At 40.9% G+C, this 22,453-nt stretch overlaps 2 protein-coding genes across 2 annotated transcripts; both read right to left on the bottom strand.

Annotated features, from left to right (window-relative positions):
• Positions 1-2,795: 2,795 nt before the first annotated feature.
• Positions 2,796-12,758, bottom strand: LOC122766178 (extracellular calcium-sensing receptor-like). The gene is made up of 9 exons (XM_044020844.1): positions 12,644-12,758; positions 10,742-10,938; positions 8,985-9,082; positions 8,540-8,834; positions 8,372-8,458; positions 7,384-7,575; positions 6,158-6,427; positions 3,892-4,015; positions 2,796-3,784 (listed from the first exon to the last, which is right to left on the bottom strand). The coding sequence occupies exons 1-9, from the start codon at positions 12,756-12,758 to the stop codon at positions 2,883-2,885; spliced, it is 2,280 nt and encodes a 759-aa protein (XP_043876779.1). The 3' UTR covers positions 2,796-2,882.
• Positions 12,759-13,778: 1,020 nt separating this feature from the next.
• Positions 13,779-21,057, bottom strand: LOC122766177 (extracellular calcium-sensing receptor-like). Its single transcript, XM_044020843.1, has 8 exons — positions 20,796-21,057; positions 20,350-20,644; positions 20,183-20,269; positions 19,205-19,396; positions 18,027-18,296; positions 17,072-17,296; positions 15,630-15,753; positions 13,779-15,539 (listed from the first exon to the last, which is right to left on the bottom strand). Exons 1-8 carry the CDS (start codon positions 21,041-21,043, stop codon positions 14,638-14,640), a joined length of 2,343 nt encoding a protein of 780 aa, XP_043876778.1. The 5' UTR covers positions 21,044-21,057; the 3' UTR covers positions 13,779-14,637.
• Positions 21,058-22,453: the final 1,396 nt, after the last annotated feature.

Raw genomic sequence — 22,453 nt, 5'->3', positions numbered from 1 at the left:
TACACTGTCCCAGAACCCCTGCAATGTTACACATGACCAAAAAACATGCGCGTGATTGGCACTAATCTCTCCACATTGTCTCCAGCATTGCTGCTGTTCACCTAAAAGTTTATTTTTGATGTGTGGTGTAATGAAGAAGTGAATTAAATTCTTCCATCCAAACTCCCTCCATCTTTTAGAGCTAGTGGAAGTTTGTTGAGTTTTACACATGGAATGCCAATCACTCTTTGACAGCTTAATATTCAGCTCAAGCTCCCATTTACATTTTATATATTGTGAGTTCCTTCCATTTAATTTTTGTAGACCTCTATACAATTTGGAGACAATCTTTACAGGTGCACAAGTACTCTTGTAGGGATAGTTACATTAATGATTAACTTAGGCATGACAGTGTTGAGTTTAGCATGATTGAAGTCTCCAGATGCTATAACAATGCTGTCTGGCTGTGCCATCATGTAATTTGTAGTGGCACTCTGCAATTGCTCCAACGCTAGTTCAGCATTAGCCTGTGGTGTAATGTAGACAGCCATTATTAAGACTGATGTGATTTCCCTCAGTGTCTGGAGAGCAGTGTGTTTCAATAGTTCTGGTGTTGGTGCACCATCTGTTGCTTATGTAGATGCACAGTCCCCCGCCTCTGCTCTTACCAGAGTTGATGTTGCGATCTGCTCGGTAAACAATGCGGCCGGCTAACTCAATAGCATCATGTGGCGTATTCGAGTTCAGCCACATCTCCATCATTATCATGGCATAGTACGCCATATGGCTCGATGTAATCTGCAGTCTCAAGCGCAAGCTCATCCATCTTGTTGAAGAGAGATCGAACGTTGGTCAGAATAAGGCTAGGTATCGATGGTCTGTAGGGATTCGCCTTTAGCCTAGTCCTTAGCCCTCCTCGCTTCCCTCGTCTGTGGCCCCTCCGGTTCCGTATTTGTCCTGGGGGAATCTTTGTTTCCCAGGGGGAATGGTGTATCTCTGGTGGGTTAAAGTTGACGTTGAAGTTATTGTGCGTAGTGGAGATTTGCTCTGCTAATTCTCACATTTCAGCTTGGTTCTATGTCCGAAATGCTTCTCTGGGTCCGGTGAAAATACACAAAATACACACATTGTGTGCATCTGCTGCGTCCGATCACGCTGTCATGTGTTCCCAGTATATGGTCTTTCGCAACCTCATCCTCAGAAGGGGTTTGGCGTTATATAACGCTACCTGACAGGAACACTATCTAACAGAGGGATATCATGGGCTATAAGGTTGCTTCAACCCTAGTCACCCTCGTGTTTGGAAAAGACCAAGCTGTACCTCTGAAGTAACGATCTGACCTGCTGTTCACTGGACAATGGAGACAAATCTACAGCCTCTAACTGGTCCTGCACATGTGTAGCAGACTGTGAGCAGACACTGACTACACTGGAACACACCAGTTATTACTGTTTTGCCCTCTAATTTGCCTACAATGGTATGAGGGAAAAGCAACACGTAAATGGATCCTACATTTACAATAGGTTTGTATGCTCTACCACTAATCACTCTAACCCTGGATTTCCACTGGACGCGGAACGGCCGCGGCGCGGTTCTGCTTCGTCCTCTCCCAAACGTCAATCCCCACCGGGCGCGTTACGGCAGCGGCGCGGAGCCTTGGGAGCCAGTGGTATTCATGGAAGATCGAGCGATAATCTCGAACGGACGCGAGATCCCGCGATAGACTGTGTGTATAAAGGAAACAACAACAACAATATTTCTTGCCTTGTCCGACGTGGACGAACTGTTGATCTCGCCATCAAAGTTATTCAGTCAAGTATTTCTATATATATAATATTTTAAAGTCATTAAAATGTCCAGTAACTTTGCACTGATCAGGACAAGGCAAGAAATATGTCATGTACTATATTAACTAATAATTAAACAGTTTGCAGGTACAGTACTTAAAGTACTTTCTGTAAAGTTTTTAGAATCACATTTTTATCATCTTAGCAGGACTTTATACTCACCATCCACTCCCAAAACTCCTGCAATTAAAAACCAACTGGGCCGCTGCTGATCCGCGCCGCAGCGCAGCCGGTGTGAATGCTCACATTGATTAGAATGGAAGCGATTTGCAACGGCTACCGGGGTTACCAGAGCTGGTGAAGCAAGCAAACCAGCAGGTAGCCCAGAAACCAGGGGCTCAAACAACACAGCAGTGTGTGAATGGGTATGAAAGATGTGCAGTATGAAATAATGGGTGTATAGTAAATCTGTAGACTAGAAAAGAGCTATATAAACACAGACCATTTATCGATGTTGTTTAACAGGCAATTCAAGTAAGTTTCATTAGCTAATTTGTATGTAGTATGTGAGTTTGTTGGAGTCTTGATCTTCTTGTTGCACTACTTCTGTCAACTCTATGTGATACAAAGTATTTCACCATAAGTTGGCCTTTATTTGCTCTGTATAAAGAAGCTTTTCTTTAACTGCTGAGAGCTGATACAAATTTATGATATACCATGGAAATGACCAAGAACCATTATTTGTATCTCATTTTGTTACACATATTGTAATAACTGCTTTTCTGCAAGCATCCTGTGAAAGTTCCATGTTTTCTAATCTTCTTGGCAGCAAACAAATTGACTACCCTCTTTTTTGATCTTGTACACGCTTCATTAGTGTATTTACTGTTATTATTGATAAAAAAATGATAATATTGTAAGGATTATATCTTACTATATAAACTGTCTTGAGATAATGCACCTTGTGATTTGGATCAATTTTACGATGATATCAATATCAAAACAACATGATGATGATTGTTGTTTTTTAATGGTTAGTTATCCATAAGTCACTGAAATAAATCTACAAATCCATTTGCTACTGACTCAAAACCTTTGGGTTAATTTGTGATTCATCATTTCTTTTCTTTCCCCATCAGGTGCTGTTTTGTATTCTTTTCAGGCTTCAGTAAAATAATGTAACTCTTTGGAGCAAACAGGCAGAACAATAAGCCAAAGCTGGAGGCCAAGATGGCAAATGACTCAACAGCATCTGCATAATTTCCAGGGGAGCTGATATAAGCAGGGATGAATGCTAGCCACACAGCACAGAATATCAGCATGCTGAATGTGATGAACTTGGCCTCGTTGAACTTTCCCGGCAACTTTCGGGCCAGAAAAGCCAATACAAAGCACAGACAGGCCTGTAGACCAATATATCCAAGAACGCACCAGAATGCCAGGCTGGAGCCCACACTACACTCCAGTATGATCTTAGAATGTTCATATTGTGTATTCCTGGATGGAAACGGGGGAACAGCAATAAGCCAGGCAGCACAGATAACCACCTGAACCAGAGTGCAGCTGGAGATGATGGTCCTCTGCTGCTTAGGCCCTAGCCACTTCATGATGTTGTGCCCTGGTCTGGTGGCAGTGAATGCAGCCAGTACCACCAGGGTCTTCCCCAGGATGCAGGAAATACACAGTGAAAATGTGATGCTAAAGGCAGTGTGGCGCATTATGCAGGACCAATATGTTGGCTTTCCAATGAAAAGCAGACAACACAAGAAACACAGAGTCAGTGCAAACAGTATGAAGAAACTGAGCTCAGAGTTATTCACACGGACGATGGCTGTGTGTCTGTGACAGAAGAAGACTCCACAGACAGCCAGAGTGAAGCAGGCGCCCACCACAGACATCACTGTCAGGGCTATTCCCAATGAATCGAAGGTCAAGTACTCCACTTTCTTGGAGATGCAGGCTATTCTGTCATTGTTTGACCAGAAGTCCTCAGGACAAATTGTACAATCTACTGAGTCTAAAGGGAAGAAAGTATTAACAATTTTCAGTATTGCAAGATTACTTCTGTACTACAATTGTAAGAATGGATTTGCTTTGACATTTTATTGTTCAGCACAAACTCACTTGTCTGATTGCTAATTTTGCCACTGTCACATGGTATACAGTCAAAGCAGCAGATAGGCTCCCCACGACGGACAGCCTTCCGGAAGCCTGGAAGACAACTGGCACTGCACACAGATACTGGCACCTAGAGTGGAAAGACCATGTGCTGACATTGGTACATTTTTATTGGTTAATCTTTTGACAGATGGAACATTGCTCAAAACCACTTGGTCTGCAGCCACATAGTCTGCAGTAGGGCTGGGCGATATGGACTAAAAGTCATATCTTGATATTTTTTATCTGAATGGCGATACTGGATATATATCTAAATATTTTTTTTCTGTGACGTAATTGGGGTTTCCCCCAAAGCATTATAGCATATCAAACCCTTTAAAAAATAAACAAACAGTCTTTTGTAAGTTGAAGCCACATGCCAAATGTCAGAGGTCACTGAAATAAAAATGCTCCTTGAACAAAATAAAACAAATCTCTTTTCTGCATGACAATAGTATACAGTTATTAATTCAAAAATACAATATTGTTCCAAAATTTACAGTAACAATAAGGACTTTTCCACTGACATATTCACTGCAACTGCACAATAAACTGTTATTTCAATAAGAAACTCTGTCTCCATGTTGTCACTGAGTGTACGTGAGAGTGAAGGGGGAGGCGGAGCAGAAAGGGTGTGTGTGTGTGTGTGTAGGAACGCAGGAAGAGGGAGAGGAGAAATAGGTGCAAACTTGCAGCCCATGTATTGTCATTTTAACGCAAAATGAACTATTATCGATAGTGATATAGTCCCGTGTTACATCTTGTTTATATCTCGATATATATTAAAATATCAAGATCGCCCAGCCCTTGTCTACAGGTATGCCAGTCGTCATCAAACAACTTTTTGATGGTCACATGGTTGTAAGGTGTACACTGAGGACTTGGTTCCAGCCCATAAGCTATTCCATAACCTGTGGTTCTCTTAAATATATTGATCTGTAAATCTGTGTGAGCTCTTTCAGAAGCCTTTAATGTCATGAAGAAAGATTCATTCATTGTCTACCGCTTTATCCTGCCCATGAGGGTTGTGGGGAGCTGGAGCCAATCCCAGCTGACATAGGACAAAATACGGAGTCAGACCCAGGAGGGGTCACCAGTCCAGCACAAATAGACGAACAACCATTCACTCTTACATTACATAAAGAAAGATCAATGAGGTAAACAACAGTGGACAGTAGGTCACCAAACTCATCATAATCCAGTTGGGCTTAGAAACTTTGTTATGTATGGAAACAAATGACCCTGTATCCAGTCTGCTCTGTCCACCTGACTTACCTCCATCTCAATCTACAGAACTTCAACAGTTGGCATCTGATGAAGGTAAAAACACAGTGTGAGCAGCTTGCCTCACTCTGATGTCCTGCCCACATTATCCTGTCCTCCTGGATCAACAGCTCCTCTCCAACAGCCTTGGTTCCATCAAACAAACCCACATCAATAAATTCAGTGTTTCCTTCTGAGCCTCGCTGCCAGTTTATAATATCATAATAGGGTATAGAGTCACCCTTGGCATCAAAGTCCACCTCCTCACCAGCAATCTGGAAATTCACTTCCTGGAGGTAATGTTGCAGCTTGAAAATTAAGAAATGCACAAAAAGAAACACACTTAATTTCTTTAAACAGTGTTTTCAGCATAATGCTGTCTTGCAGAGCTTAAATTTGTACAGTAGTAGAAATTTAAGAAAATGTTTAAGTGAACACATCACATTTTAAAATATCTATTAAAATATATTTTTTCATTAACTATATATTAAATGTTAATGAAATGTGTTTAATCTTTTTTAGATTAAAAATTGGAATTTAGATTAAACACAAAAAATATGTTTGCCATATGAACATTATGCTGCATGACTTTGGTAAATGGGAGATAGTGATTGTGGTCTGAAGTCCACCTACAAAACTACAAGGCCAACCATTGGGCTTTGACCCACAGTTTGTAATGTTAAAGAAATAGCGGATTGTTCAATACCTGCCAAGGATGTATGTTGTTGCTCTGAGCACATGATTTGTTCTGGAAAGGCCCCCTCCCTGGCTGACAGAGAAGGAGGTTGTGCAGGGAATGAGCAATGGCATATACAGCCTTATATACATTATAGGTGACTCTAGGGCTGGATGTATTCATGTAGGCTGAGTGCTGTTCCAGCAGAGTCTCCTGCCCTGAGCAAGGTGGCATCTGGGTGACAGAGGATGGAAAAGGACTGCAACCATACAGAGACTCCCACAGCTCATGCACCAGGACATTGTCAGGATATCTCTTAGGGTTTACTGTCTGCAGGAAGTCACCCAGTCTGGAGATATGACCTTTTCTGGTGCCAAAACCAATGGTTCCTCCCAAGTATGGGTAATACTCTCTCTCTGAAAAGGCTGATACTGAGATAAAGGCTTCACTCCCCACCCACTGTATTCCAGTGATGTTCTGAGTCATGTAGTCTCTCAAGAAAGTTGTCATCTCCCCCTCGCCTGCAAATACCACCACCACTTTTGCAGTAGAGCTATGCATCACCTTTACAGAGGGTCAGATAATGAAGATGACAATGTTTTACAAGGAGATAAAATCAAAACTGAGTGACAATGAGAAAAATTCAGATGCACACAGTGAAAAATAACTAGTATTTCTAGTATAGAAAAGAAGTGAAGTCATGTTATAATTTACATGATTCAACATTTCCTGTTGCATTTTGGCACTAATATTGTCTCTTGACTTCACACCCTGTATTTTCTTACCATTAAGATTTTATACCTGTGACATTATTCATCTTCCTCGTGTTATGACCCTCTTTATTTTCTTCATTTTGCAACTCTTATCCTTTTGTCATTTTTGACTGAAAGCACATGTACTGACTTATTGTGGACTCAATTTAGTGATGTTCTTTGTAAAGGTTTTTTTTGATATATGGTCAGAGAGTTAGAATTCACACCATGACTCTGTACTTGTCCTCTCTAAATCTAATATGAGCCTGAAGAGATAAATGAAAGTGAGACAAAGATACAGTTTTCTCCTGGAGTGTCTAAATTTAATGACAGCAGTAGGTCCACAAATGTGAGATGTAATGTGTTAATATGAATTAATATGTGTTGGCAGCACAAAGGTGTCTTTAACTGAAACAGAACTATACTAGCAACAACAACACTATAAAAACTGTAGTTCATTTTCTATAACTTCGAATCATCACTTTACCCAGCCGCTAGAGTTTCAGAGGGTGTTATATAAACGTATTAAAGAGGGTCAGTGCTTGAGTCAGTTGTCATTCAACTGAAAGGTTGAGGGTTTGATTCCTGGCTCCACAGGATGTTGATGTTTCTTTTGGCAAGACACTTATACTCATTGTGCCGGCAGTGTGTGAATAGGTATGAAAGAAATAAATGTGCTCCACATTGATGCAATGTATGCATGTGAATGGGTGAATGACAAAGGTTTAAAGCAGGGTAGAGTCAATAGTGCCCACAGTGTTTTAATACCTTCATTATCCGTAGTCCCCCCTGGTGAGTGTAGGGCAGAGGAATCATTTCTTGGTACGCTACACATACTTTGGTTTCCTGTAATTCTTTCAGTAAACCTTTTGCAGCAAAGCGGCCATAATCATTGTCTCCTCGCAGCAGCCCCACCCAAGTCCAGTTAAAGTGTACTAGCATCCGTGCAATGGCTTTCACCTGGGCTCAACAGAAAAAAACAATCAACTAACCCAGTTTCATATTACAAACATTAAAAACTTGAACAAATGAAAAGTAATATCTTCATAAATAATTTGGTTTTGTGCCATGTGCCTTATAACATGGCTGTATTCTGTAAACCAGTGTTTCCCAACCTGGTCCTCAGCAAACACATGTTTTAGACACTGCCCTGCTCCAACACACCTGATTCAGATGAACAGCTCGTTACCAGGCTTCTGCAGAGCTTGTTGACGAGCTGACCATTTGAATCAGGTGTGCTGGAAACACTGCTGGAAACGATAAAGCATAAAAGTTTGGCAGAATATATATTGATCTATTATTTGCTAGGGACGACACATATAAGCAATGTTCCTGAATAAAAATGTATCTAAATAAAATCTAAGCAGTGCTTTTGTTTCCAAGACTCTAAAACAAGCAGGAAGACTAACAAAGAAAAAGATAGTGACAAACATCAATAACAAAGATTATAACAATACAGAAACATTTAAATCTACTGATAATTATCATCAGACCATATACTATTATTATAATGACCAAACCTGAAAAGAAGACAAACAGAATATGTTTGTTAATGTGTTAATCAGGTTGAAGAAAGAGGAAAACTTATACACGTCAATCCATTTCTCAGTGTTTAAGGATTTGCCTGTTGTGTATTCACAGTTTTAATTTTACAGTTAAAGCTTTAAAAGTAGTTGTAACAATTATTTCTGATGACAGAGTAAATGTGTCGAGCTTTGACTGAAAACAATAACTGACCACATGCTTTACATTTTACCTGGAAGTCATCACTAGGAATTACTCTGAAGAAGGTTGGATATTTTTGTCTGTCTGACAAACATGTACATGAAGAAGAGTAGCTGATCTGTGTAAAAACAGAGTGCAGTGTTACTGAGAAAAGAATGAATTTTTTGTGATGACTGACATAAATAAAAGTTACTGTTACCATGGGGATCCTGAATGGCTGCAGGATTCTTGACAAAACAATAGATTGAGCAGATCCAGAAGCCCCAATCACAGCGAGGAGTGACGAGGCATTTGTGCACATAGAAGAGTTTTCCTCACTCACCCCATTCAGCATTGATAAAACAGCTCTCTGTCCTGTCAGTGGATATCCACATGAATCAAAGATTGTGTAGCCCAGAGTGTGATTCGGCAACAGCACAGGATTCTGGTTTATCTCCTCCACTGCCAGTCTCATAGTCTGAGCCCACCGGAAAGCCCTGGGATAAAGTCTGTGGCTGATACAGATGAATGTAGTCTGTTCATATAAAAACTCGATGATTATAAACACATTCAGTCTAGTCCATTTTATATCAAGAGTGCAAAATTAGACATAATTTACAGGAAAAAGTAAGTATAATCGTCCCACTATCATCTATGAAACTCACCCATTGCAATCTATTGGTGGTGGTCTGTAGGTGCTGTTAAGGTCTGGCTTTTTCAGATTAAAATGAAGGGGGAAAATCCCACCAATGACATAGTCACCCTGGACCACAAATCCTGGCTGGAAGCTGTTTAGAAGAGTGCACTTTGAGGCTGCTGGTGGAGCTTCAGTGGTGATGCTGGAAAGTGAGCTATCAGTTAAAGTGAGGACACTGATAGAGTAAAGCAAAGAAAATAAAGCATGAAGTGAAGTCATAATGTTTCACTGGGATGAGGAGAGAATTAGAGGGACAGAGCAAACGATAAGGCGCTTTATAAAGCCTATAGTATCTCACCTTCTGAGTCTTGCATCTTATTAAAGACAGAGTGGCTTTGGATTGGACAGTCGTCCACAATCAGTGGGTTAATGCTGAACTGTGGGAAAAAAGCTAAGACCCTAAACAAATAGAGTCACATATGATAATGTATCTGATATTGTGATAAAATATCACATACCTGATAAAAGGATAACCAGTAAACAATACAAATTAATATCAAGTCAAAGATAATTTTGAAATCGAATTGTACAAATAAAGTAAATGAAATGACCCAATTAACAAAAAAGCACCTGGTTACTCAAATAATCAAACAAAAATGAATAAATAAACATCCTAGAGGTGACTAACCAGACACGTGCTTAAATACAAGTAAATGTGTCAAACTATGACCAAAGTCCATCCTCTCTATTATATTATTATTATTAAACCTAATTAATCATGCAAGCAAAGCAAAGGTGAGCAAGGCAGTTTCTGCTGTAGGCAAAGCAGCAGTGCTCCAGTATTGTGAAAGAGTGAGGGAGAGCACAAGGAACACGGGCGTGCATGGAACTGCCAAGGCGCCAAACCAAGCCTGTTGTCCCTTGAATAAACTTTCTTAAAAATATCAATTGAATTGAGCACCATTAAGTCTATATACCTAATATCAGTGCAATTCAGTTCAGTTCACAGAAGCGCATAGGGTAGCGAACTCGCTGGGTGCACGCAGCCACTCTCAGCGGTAACCTGTAATTTGTGTGTAATAGTTTGATGTGACTGGTTTACAAGTAAGAGGAGCAATTAAAGGGACACCCGAGACGTCAATTATGGCATCTTAATTCTGCCACAATCTACCTCTCCTCCTTTCATCATCGCCCCGACAATGGATAAAACAAAGGTTACCAAACCTAGTCCCATTGCCTAAAAATAGAGACAACTGCACTTGACACAGGACCAGAAGAGTTTGCAGCCCTGTGAGCTGATTCCCCCACTGGTCTAGGAGGGTGGTGGACATTAGAATGCTGGCCAGTGGTAGAGTTGTCTGTATTGCTGCTTCCAAAGTCAAAGGATACAAGCAAAGGATGCAAACTTCCCCCAGTTTGGCAGAGGACAAGTGGCTGAGTGGATTATTGGCGGTGTAGACAATGCACTTCTGGCCTAGCAGGTACTCCAGGAACTCTAGTTTCATTAAGCTGTAGTTTGACATATTGTGTTCTGTGGGCCTCAGACCTCAGCTGGCATGAGCAATTGGCTGGACCTTGCCTCCTTGCTCTTGAGAGAGTACCATTCCAAGTCCACCAAAACTGGCATCTAACCTCCAGGATTAATGCTAGGGAGAAGTCGGCGTAGGCGAGCACAGGTGCTGTGGTGAGCTTGGTCTTCAGTGCCTCAAAACTTGCGTGACACTATTCTGTCCAGCTGCTGATGATGTCCTACTCCGACTTCCTCCTTGGCTTAGTGCCTCCCACCTCTGCTACCAGCGTGTGCAGTGGAGTGGCCAACTTGGTGAACCCGTCCACAAAGCGACAGTAGCTAGTAGTAGTAGTAGCTGGCAAACCCCAGGAAGCACCGTAGCTCAGAGACAGTAGAGAGGGGGGCTTCCAGTTGGCTACCACCTCAACCTTGGCTGGGTCTGTGGAAACGTCCTTATAAGAGATGACATGGCCTAGGTAGCACATTGCCCATTGAAAGTGGTTTAAATGGGTGAGCAGTCGTAGGTGAAGAGAGACTAGAGGAGAGGACTTAGGACACACCCCTGAGGTGTTCCGGTGCTTAGAGTCAGTGTGGCTGAGGTGTAGCATCCCATCCTGACCCTCTGAGGCCTGTTTGTGAGGAAATCCAATACACCATGTGCCGTGACAGCTGCCCAGCCCCAGGTTGCTCAGTTTCACAGTCAGTTTATTTGAGATAATGGTGTTGAATGCCAAACTATAATCCACAAACAGCATTCTAACATATGTGTTGCTGTGGTCTATATGTGTGAGTGCTGTGTGCAGAGCTGTGATAACTGCATCATCGGTTGATCTGTTAGTCCAATACTGAAATTGGTGTTGATCAAACTGTGGAGGGATTGCAGTTTAAATTTGTGGGAGAATTAATCTCTCAAAACATTTAGTGATAATGGGTGTGAGAGCAACTCGTCGCAGCGAGAGGTTGAATAAGGTTGTAAACACACCTGTCAGCTGGTCTGCACGGGCCTTAAGGATGTGTCCAGAAACCCTATCTGGCCCTGCTGCCTTCTTGGAGTTGATGCTGACCTGGTGTTGATGAATCTGTATGCGACAGTGGTCTTCTTCTTCAGGGAGTTTTGGCTGGAGGCTGGTCTCAATTTTATGTATGAGAGAACAGCTGTGGTGTGTTCTTCCGGGTCTGTCCCGTCAGCAAAAAGATGCCGGTCAGTGGTTTCAAACCAATCTTGCAGAGCTGAAGTGGCTTTTTCAGTTTACACTTGTGGACGGGGATGTGAAGGGGAGGCACCCCACTCGTGTTGCTCATTTTATCACTGTCCATTAGGTCTGTTGAGTGTTTGACCCATCTTTTTTCATATACATAGACCATTTATGCCACTGTTGGTCCAGGGTCCCTTCATTCTGAGATAGTAAGTCAGTCTTTCTATCGCGTAAATCTCCTCAACAATAACCAGTCACTGTCCCAGACTTGGGGGGGTCACTTTTCAGCCAGAAAAATACCTTCTGGAATCAAGCCCAAGTACAGTGTCAGGGGATCTCTGGGTATCCTGTAGGAAAAGTTTTCTTCCAGAATCCGAACTACACTGTCCCAGAACCCCTGCAATTTTACACATGACCAAAAAACATGCGAGTGATTGGCACTAATCTCCCCACATTGTCTCCAGCATTGCTGCTGTTCACCTAAAAGTTTATTTTTGATGTGTGGTGTAATGAAGAAGTGAATTAAATTCTTCCATCCAAACTCCCTCCATCTTTTAGAGCTAGTGGAAGTTTGTTGAGTTTTACACATGGAATGCCAATCACTCTTTGACAGCTTAATATTCAGCTCAAGCTCCCATTTACATTTTATATATAGTGAGTTCCTTCCATTTAATTTTTGTAGACCTCTATACAATTTAGTAGATTTAGATAGTTACATTAATGATTAACTTAGGCATGACAGTGTTGAGTTTAGCATGATTGAAGTCTCCAGATGCTATAACAATGCTGTCTGGCTGTGCCATCATGTAATTTGTAGTGGCACGCTAGTTCAGCATTAGCCTGTGGTGTAATGTAGACAGCCATTAATAAGACTGATGTGATTTCCCTCAGTGTCTGGCGAACAGTGTGTTTCAATAGTTCTGGTGTCGGTGCACCATCTGTTGCTTATGTAGATGCACAGTCCCCCGCCTCTGCTCTTACCAGAGTTGATGTTGCGATCTGCTCGGTAAACAATGCGGCCGGCTAACTCAATAGCATCATGTGGCATATTTGAGTTCAGCCACATCTCCATCATTCTCATGGCATAGTACGCCATATGGCTCGATGTAATCTGCAGTCTCAAGCGCAAGCTCATCCATCTTGTTGAAGAGAGATCGAACGTTGGGCAGAAAAACGCTAGGTATCGATGGTCTGTAGGGATTCGCCTTTAGCCTAGTCCTTAGCCCTCCTCGCTACCCTCGTCTGTGGCCCCTCCGGTTCCGTATTTGTCCTGGGGGAATCTTTGTTTCCCAGGGGGAATGGTGTATCTCTGGTGGGTTAAAGTTGACGTTGAAGTTATTGTGCGTAGTGGAGATTTGCTCTGCTAATTCTCACATTTCAGCTTGGTTCTATGTCCGAAATGCTTCTCTGGGTCCGGTGAAAATACACGAAATACACACATTGTGTGCAGTCTGGCTGCTGCGTCCGATCACGCTGTCATGTGTTCCCAGTATATGGTCTTTCACAACCTCATCCTCAGAAGGGGTTTGGCGTTATATAACGCTACCTGACAGGCTATAAGGTTGCTTCAACCCAAGTCACCCTTGTGTTTGGAAAAGACCAAGCTGTACCTCTGAAGTAATGATCTGACCTGCTGTTCACTGGACAATGGAGACAAATCTACAGCCTCTAACTGGTCCTGCACATGTGTAGCAGACTGTGAGCAGACACTGACTACACTGGAACACACCAGTTATTACTGTTTTGCCCTCTAATTTGCCTACAATGGTATGCAACATGTAAATGGATCCTACATTTACAATAGGTTTGTATGCTCTACCACTAATCACTCTAACCAGAGCTGGTGAAGCAAGCAAACCAGCAGGTAGCCCAGAAAACAGGGGCTCAAACAACACATAACATGTGGCAGTGACTATCTTCATGGTACCCCCACCTATACACCGATGAATTTTCTGCGGGGTCCTTAACATTCAACACCCCGCACTGTGGTAAATCTTACCAAAAATCTCAACATCTACCTCTAGGTAGCCAATGTAAGGGATAGTATCCCCCAAGCAAGTCCAAAAAGTTCAGAGAGGAGCTCATTGCCTTGAACAAATGTGTCTGGCCATAGTCATGAAGGGGTTAAATAATTTTTATTTCATAGTGTTGAACTTGAAGAAACCTCTTGCAATATTCATGATATGCAGTGGTAGAGCTAGTCATCTTTGAACAGGTAGGTTGTGGGTTCAATTTGTGGCTCTGCTAGTCTGCTAGGCTGTGGCAGCAGTGTGTGAATGGGTATGAAAGATGTGCAGTATGAAATAATGGGTGTATAGTAAATCTGTAGACTAGAAAAGAGCTATATAAACACAGACCATTTATCGATGTTGTTTAACAGGCAATTCAAGTAAGTTTCATTAGCTAATATGTATGTAGTATGTGAGTTTGTTGGAGTCTTGATCTTCTTGTTGCACTATTTCTGTCAACTCTATGTGATACAAAGTATTTCACCATAAGTTGGTCTTTATTTGCTCTGTATAAAGAAGCTTTTCTTTAACTACTGAGAGCTGATACAAATTTATGATATACCATGGAAATCACCAAGAACCATTATTATAGTAATTACTGCTTTTCTGCAAGCATCCTGTGAAAGTTCAATGTTATCAAATATTCTTGACAGCAAACAAATTGACTACCATCTTTTTTGATCTTGTACATGCTTCTTTAGTGTATTTACTGTTATTATTGATAAAAAAAATCATTCATAATATTGTGAGGATTATGTCTTACTATATAAACTCTCTTGAGATAATGCACCTTGTGATTTGGATCAATTTTACTACAGAGTCATATCTGTAAAGATATATCAATATCAAAACAACATGATGATGATGATTGTTGTTTGTTAATGGTTAGTTCTCCATAAGTCACTGAAATAAATCTACAAATCCATTTGCTACTGACTCAAAACATTTGGGTTAATTTGTGATTCATCATTTCTTTTCTTTCCCCATCAGGTGCTGTTTTGTATTCTTTTCAGGCTTCAGTAAAATAATGTAACTCTTTGAAGCAAACAGGCAGAACAATAAGCCAAAGCTGGAGGCCAAGATGGCAAATGACTCAACAGCATCTGCATAATTTCCAGGGGAGCTGATATAAGCAGGGATGAATGCTAGCCACACAGCACAGAAGATCAGCATGCTGAATGTGATGAACTTGGCCTCGTTGAAGTTCCCTGGCAACTTTCTGGCCAGAAAAGCCAATACAAAGCACAGACAAGCCTGTAGACCAATATATCCAAGAACGCACCAGAATGCCAGGCTAGAGCCCACACTACACTCCAGTATGATCTTTGAACGTTCATATTGTGTATTTCTGGATGGAAACGGGGGAACATCAATGAGCCAGGCAGCACAGATAACCACCTGAACCATAGTGCAGCTGGAGATGATGGTCCTCTGCTGATTAGGCCCCAGCCACTTCATGATGTTGTGCCCTGGCCTGGTGGCAGTGAATGCAGCCAGTACCACCAGGGTCTTCCCCAGGATGCAGGAAATACACAGTGAAAATGTGATGCTAAAGGCAGTGTGGCGCAGCATGCAGGACCAATATGTTGGCTTTCCAATGAAAAGCAGACAACACAGGAAACACAGAGTCAGTGCAAACAGTATGAAGAAACTGAGCTCAGAGTTATTCACACGGACGATGGCTGTGTGTCTGTGACAGAAGAAGACTCCACAGACAGCCAGAGTGAAGCAGGCGCCCACCACAGACATCACTGTTAGGGCTATTCCCAATGAATCAAAGGTCAAGTACTCCACTTTCTTGGAGATGCAGGCTGTTCTGTCGTTGTTTGACCAGAAGTCCTCAGGACAAATTGTACAATCTACTGAATCTAAAGGGAAGAAAGTATAAATAATTTTCAGTATTACATTACAATGCAATGGATTTGCTTTGACATTTCATTGTTCAGATCAAAACTCACTTGTCTGATTACTAATTTTGCCACTGTCACATGGTACACAGTCAAAGCAGCAGATAGGCTCCCCACGACGGACAGCCTTCCGGAAGCCTGGAAGACAACTGGCACTGCACACAGATACTGGCACCTAGAGTGGAAAGACCATGTGCTGACATTGGTACATTTTTATTGGTTAATCTTTTGATAGATGGAACATTGCTCAAAACCACTTGTCACTGAAATATGTGCCACTTTCTCAAGTGTGTTTAACACAGTATTTTGAGTTTTACGTTAGATATACAATATTTTGTCTGCAGATGTCAGACATAGTCTGCAGTAGGGCTGGGCGATATGGACTAAAAGTCATATCTTGATATTTTTTATCTGAATGGCGATACTGGATATATATCTAAATATTTTTTTTCTGTGACGTAATTGGGGTTTCCCCCAAAGCATTATAGCATATCAAAACCTTTAAAAAAGAAACAAACAGTCTTTTATAAGTTGAAGCCACATGCCAAATGTCAGAGGTCACTGAAATAAAAATGCTCCTTGAACAAAATAAAACAAACCTCTTTTCTACATGACAGTAATATACAGTTATTAATTCAAAAATACAATATTGTTCCAATTTTTACAGTAACAATGAGGACTTTTCCACCGACATATTCACTGCAACTACACAATAAACTGTTATTTCAATAAGAAACTCCGTCTCCATGATGTCACTGAGTGTACGTGAGAGTGAAGGGGGAGGCGGAGCAGAAAGGGTGTGTGTGTAGGAACGCAGGAAGAGGGAGAGGAGAAATAGGTGCAAACTTGCAGCCCATGTATTGTCATTTTAACATTTATTGATAGCGATATAGTCCCGTGTTACATCTTGTTTATATCTCGATATATATTAAAATATCAAGATCGCCCAGCCCTTGTCTACAGGTATGCCAGTCGTCATCAAACAACTTTTTGATGGTCACATGGTTGTAAGGTGTACACTGAGGACTGGGTTCCAGCCCATAAGCTATTCCATAACCTGTGGTTCTCTTAAATATATTTATCTGTAAATCTGTGTGAGCTCTTTCAGAAGCCTTTAATGTCATGAAGAAAGATTCATTCTTTGTCTATCGCTTTATCCTGCCCATGAGGGTTGTGGGGAGCTGGAGCCAATCCCAGCTGACATCGTACAAAATACGGAGTCAGACCCAGGAGGGGTCACCAGTCCAGCACAAATAGACGAACAAACCATTCACTCTTACATTCCATAAAGAAAGATCAATGAGGTAAACAACAGTGGACATTAGGTCACCAAACTCATCATAATCCAGTTGGACTTAGAAACTTTGTTGTGTATGGAAACAAATGACCCTGTATCCAGTCTGCTCTGTCCACCTGACTTACCTCCATCTCAATCTACAGAACTTCAACAGTTGGCATCTGATGAAGGTAAAAACACAGTGTGAGCAGCTTGCCTCACTCTGATGTCCTGCCCACATTATCCTATCCTCCTGGATCAACAGCTCCTCTCCAACAGCCTTGGTTCCATCAAACAAACCCACATCGATAAATTCAGTGTTTCCTTCTGAGCCTCTCTGCCAGTTGACAATATCATAATAGGGTACAGAGTCGCCCTTGGCATCAAAGTCCACCTCCTCACCAGCAATCTGGAAGTTCACTTCCTGGAGGTAGTGTTGCAGCTTGAAAATTACGAAATGCACGAAAAAGAAACACTGAATTTCTTTAAACAACGTTTTCAGTATAATGCTGTCTTGCAAAGCTTCCCAGTCTTCAGAGTTTTGAGGTTTTAAGGCCCCTAAAAATCCTAGGCCTAAATTTGTACAGTAGTAGAAATTTAAGAAAACGTTAAAGTGAACACTATCTATTAAAATATATTCTTGTCTCTACAATGCAACAATAAACAATTCAAACAATTTTCATAAACTATATATTAAATGTTAATGAAATGTGTTTAATTTTTTTTAGATTAAAACTTGGAATTTAGATTAAACACACAAAAATATGTTACATTATATGTAACATTATGCTGCATGACTTTGGTACATGGGAGATAGTGATTGTGGTCTGAAGTCCATCTACAAAGGCCAACCATTGGGCTTTGACCCACAGTTTGTAATGGTAAAGAAATAGCGGATTGTTCAGTACCTGCCAAGGATGTATGTTGTTGCTCTTAGCACATGATTTGTTCTGGAAAGGCCCCCTCCCTGGCTGACAGAGAAGGAGGTTGTGCAGGGAATGAGCAATGGCATATACAGCCTTATATACATTATAGGTGATTCTAGGGCTGGATGTATTCATGTAGGCTGAGTTATGTTCAAGCAGAGTCTCCTGCCCTGAGCAGGGTGGCATCTGGGTGACAGAGGATGGAAAAGGACTGCAACCATACAGAGACTCCCACAGCTCATGCACCAGGACATTGTCAGGATATCTGTTAGGGTTTACTGTCTGCAGGAAGTCACCCAGTCTGGAGATATGACCTTTTTTGATGCCAAACCCAATGGTTCCTCCCAAGTAAGGGTAATACTCTCTCTCTGAAAAGGCTGATACTGAGATAAAGGCATCACTCCCCACCCACTGTATTCCAGTGATGTTCTGAGTTATGTAGTCTCTCAAGAAAGTTGTCATCTCCCCCTCGTTTGCAAAAACCACCACCACTTTTGCAGTAGAGCTACGCATCACCTTTACAGAGGGTCAGAAAATGTAGACAAAATAAAACTGAGTGACAATGAGAAAAATTAAGATGTACACAGTGAAAAATAACTAGTATTTCTAGTATAGAAAAGAAGTGAAGTCATGTTATAATTTACATGATTCATCATTTCCTGTTGCATTTTGGCACTAATATTGTCTCTTGACTTCAAACCCTGTATTTTCCCACCAATAAGATTTTATACCTGTGACATTATTCATCTTCCTCGTGTTATGACCCTCTTTAATTTCTTCGTTTTGCAACTCTTATTCTTTTGTCATTTTTGACTGAAAGCACATGTACTGACTTATTGTGGACTTAATTTAGTGATGTTCTTTGTAAAGGTTTTTTTGATATATGGTCAGAGAGTTAGAATTCACACCATGACTCTCTCTTTGTCCTTTCTTAATCTAATATGGGCCTGATGAGATAAATGAAAGTGAGACAAAGATACAGTTTTCTCCTGGAGTGTCTAAATTTAATGACAACAGTAGGTCCACAAATATGAGCTGTAATGTGTTAATATGTATTAATATGTGTTGGCAGCACAAAGGTGTCTTTAACTGAAACAGAACTATACTAACAACAACAACACTATAAAAACTGTAGTTCATTTTTTTTAATCGAATCACCACTTTACCCAGCCGCTAGAGTCAGTGGTAGAATCAGTTGTCGTTCAAGTGAAAGGTTGAGGGTTTGATTCCTGGCTCCACGAGTTTACATGTTGATGTTTCTTTGGGCAAGACACTTATACTCATTGTGCCGGCAGTGTGTGAATGGGTATGAAAGAAAAAAATGTGCTCCACATTGATGCAATGTATGCATGTGAATGGGTGAATGACAAAAACTGTAGTTTAAAGCAGGGTAGAAGTCAATAGTCCCCACAGTGTTTTAATACCTTCATTATCCTTAGTCCCCCCTGGTGAGTGTAGGGCAGAGGAATCATTTCTTGGTACGCTACACATACTTTGGTTTCCTGTAATTCTTTCAGTAAACCTTTTGCAGCAAAAAGGCCATAATCATTGTCTCCTCGCAGCAGCCCCACCCAAGTCCAGTTAAAGTGTACTAGCATCCGTGCAATGGCTTTCACCTGGGCTCAACAGAAAAAAAACAATCAACTAATCCAGTTTCATATTACAGACATTAAAAACTTGAACAAATGAAAAGTAATATCTTCATAAATAATTTGGTTTTGTGCCATGTGCCTTATAACATGGCTGTATTCTGTAAACCAGTGTTTCCCAACCTGGTCCTCAGCAAACACATGTTTTAGACACTGCCCTGCTCCAACACACCTGATTCAGATGAACAGCTCGTTACCAGGCTTCTGCAGAGCTTGTTGACGAGCTGACCATTTGAATCAGGTGTGCTGGAAACGATAAAGCATAAAAGTTTGGCAGAATATATATTGATCTATTATTTGTTAGGGACGACACATATAAGTTATGTTCCTAAATAAAAATGTATCTAAATAAAATGTAAGCAGTGCTTTGGTTTCTAAGACTCTAAAACAAGCAGGAAGACAAACAAAAAAAAAAGACATTGACAAACATCAATAACAAAGATTATAACAGTACAGAAACATTTAAATCTACTGATGATTATCAACAGACCATATACTATTATTATAATGACCAAACCTGAAAAGAAGACAAACAGAATATGTTTGTTAATGTGTTAATCAGGTTGAAGAAAGAGGAAAACTTATACACGTCAATCCATTTCTCAGGGTTTAAGGATTTGCCTGTTGTGTATTCACAGTTTTAATTTTACAGTTAAAGCTTTAAAAGTAGTTGTAACAATTATTTCTGATGACAGAGTAAATGTGTCGAGCTTTGACTGAAAACAATAACTGACCACATGCTTTATATTTTACCTGGTAGTAATCACTAGGAATTACTCTGAAGAAGGTTGGATATTTTTGTCTGTCTGACAAACATGTACATGAAGAAGCGTAGCTGATCTGTGTAAAAACAGAGTGCAGTGTTACTGAGAAAAGAATACATTTTTGTGATGATTGACATAAATAAAAGTTACTGTTACCATGGGGATCCTGAATGGCTGCAGGATTCTTGACAAAACAATAGATTGAGCAGATCCAGCAGCCCCAATCACAGCGAGGAGTGACGAGGCATTTGTGCAGACAGAAGAGTTTTCCTCACTCACCCCATTCAGCATCGATAAAACAGCTCTCTGTCCTGTCAGTGGATATCCACATGAATCATAGATGTTGTAGCCCAGAGTGTGATTCGGCAACAGCACTGGATTCTGGTTTATCTCCTCCACTGCCAGTCTCATAGTCTGAGCCCAGCGGAAAGCCCTGGGATAAAGTCTGTGGCTGATACAGATGAATGTAGTCTGTTCATTTAAAAACTCTAATGATTTTAAACACATTCTGTCTACTACATTTTATATCAAGAGTGCAAAATTAGACATAATTTACAGGAACAAGTAAGTATAATCCTCCCACTATTATCTATGAAACTCACCCATTGCAATCTATTGGTGGTGGTCTGTAGGTGCCATTAAGGTCTGGCTTTTTCAGATTAAAATGAAGGGGGAAAATTCCACCAATGACATAGTCACCCTGGACAAAAAATCCTGGCTGGAAGCTGTTTAGAAGATTGCATTTTGAGGCTGTTGGTGGAGCTGCAGTGGTGATGCCGGAAAGTGAGCTATCAGTTAAAGTTAGGACACTGATAGAGCAAAGCAAAGAAAATAAAGCAAGTGAAGTCATAATGTTTCACTGGGCTGAGGAGAGAATGAGAGGGACAGAGGAAATTATAAGGCACTTTATAAAGGCTATAGTATCTCACCTTCTGAGTCTTGCATCTTATTAATGACAGTGTGGCTTTGGATTGGACAGTAGTCCACAATCAGGAACTAAAGTGGGGTAATGCAAACTGTGGGGAAAAGCTAAGGCCCTAAACAAAGAAAAAACAAAGACAAATACGCAAACAAATGCATTGTCATGTTATAATGAACCTGTTATTATTTATTTTTTGATGTTAAGAGGCAACAGACATTTGTTTCTCTCATGATTTCTGTTTGGTCACTGACAAAAAGAAGAAAGTAAAGACTTGACTTCTGTTCTTTTCACATATACATTTTACTTTTGAACACATATATGCATTTTCACTCTCACACATATACACTTTCACACATATGTATTATTTACTTTTACACACATACATTCTATCTCTTACATATACATATTTTCATTCTCACATTCAAACATTCTCACATACATACAGCATACCCACATACATATGTTGTCACTTTAGCATATGTATATTCTTAACACTCATCTTTTGTGGTATCCATTGCTTTCACTGATACAGGAAGTTCCTCCTTAAACAGGAAGTCTGTCATGCTCCATTGTCACTGTCATTTTATTGTGAAAGTCGTTTTTGTCCCTTCTCTTTGTGCAGCCTATTTTCACCTGTGTCTTGTTCGTCACAGCTGTTCGTCGTCTCCCTGATTCCTCAGTGTATTTAACCACTCCCCCTTCCTTTGTCTGTAAGTTTGTCTCCGTCCATAGCCAGAGCAACATGTTGTTTTTTGAGCTCTTGCCTGTTTTGTGATTCACTGCTCAGTGGATTTAATTGCACGTGCATGCCTCTGAGACTCTGCTTAATCTTTGCTTGCCTGTTCCAGTCAGTGTCCTGTTCCACGATGATCCCACGACTGCGCTTTAGTCGCATATTTGAGGATCTTCGTGCCTGTCCACCTGTTTTTGGAGTGCTAAAAAAATAAACAATTTTTAGTTACCACCATCCTGCATCTGGGTCCAGTCCTGTTTGTGATAAAGTCATGACAATAGCTTAGAGGTATTTCCCAAAACATGTGAAACCCCTAAGCCGGTATAAGACCCACCCAAACTGTGGCTCTGCAATTTGGTTGAGAGGTTTGAGTGAGAGAGCGCACACGGCTTGATTGCTGTCCACAGCAACTTCTGACGCCGATGTGTTCACCCACAGTGCAGGGAGTACACTTCACTCGTATACGATTAGAGAGTATTGGTCACAGATCTAGTGGTCACAACCATGCCAAACAGTGATCACAGCATGGTGCTGATTCAGGAAGGAGGGTATGGCACGCATCAGATGTGCAGTCACCTGTCCATAAAGGTGAGTGGCATTGCCCA

The sequence above is a fragment of the Solea senegalensis genome, linkage group LG3 (assembly GCF_019176455.1).
Source record: "Solea senegalensis isolate Sse05_10M linkage group LG3, IFAPA_SoseM_1, whole genome shotgun sequence".
Taxonomy (NCBI): Eukaryota; Metazoa; Chordata; class Actinopteri; order Pleuronectiformes; family Soleidae; genus Solea; species Solea senegalensis.
Note: the sequence above shows the minus strand (reverse complement) of the source record. Positions and strands in the feature narration are given on the sequence as shown.

Bases quoted from the DNA above. Each gene is read 5' to 3' on its own strand.
- LOC122766178 (XM_044020844.1), bottom strand. From the start codon at position 12,758: ATGGCGTACTATGCCATGAGAATGATGGAGATGTGGCTGAACTCAAAT. The intron at 10,939-12,643 runs GTAAGAGCAGAG...TGTGCTACCTAG, and splicing joins AGATCGCAACATCAACTCTG to GCCATGTCATCTCTTATAAG. The intron at 9,083-10,741 runs GTGGGAGGCACT...TTTGTGGTCCAG, and splicing joins TGCACACGCTGGTAGCAGAG to GGTGACTATGTCATTGGTGG.
- LOC122766177 (XM_044020843.1), bottom strand. From the start codon at position 21,043: ATGACTTCACTTGCTTTATTTTCTTTGCTTTGCTCTATCAGTGTCCTA. The intron at 19,397-20,182 runs GTAAAATATAAA...TGTTGAGCCCAG, and splicing joins TTCCTAGTGATTACTACCAG to GTGAAAGCCATTGCACGGAT. The intron at 17,297-18,026 runs GTGCATGAGCTG...GTAATTTTCAAG, and splicing joins GATATCCTGACAATGTCCTG to CTGCAACACTACCTCCAGGA.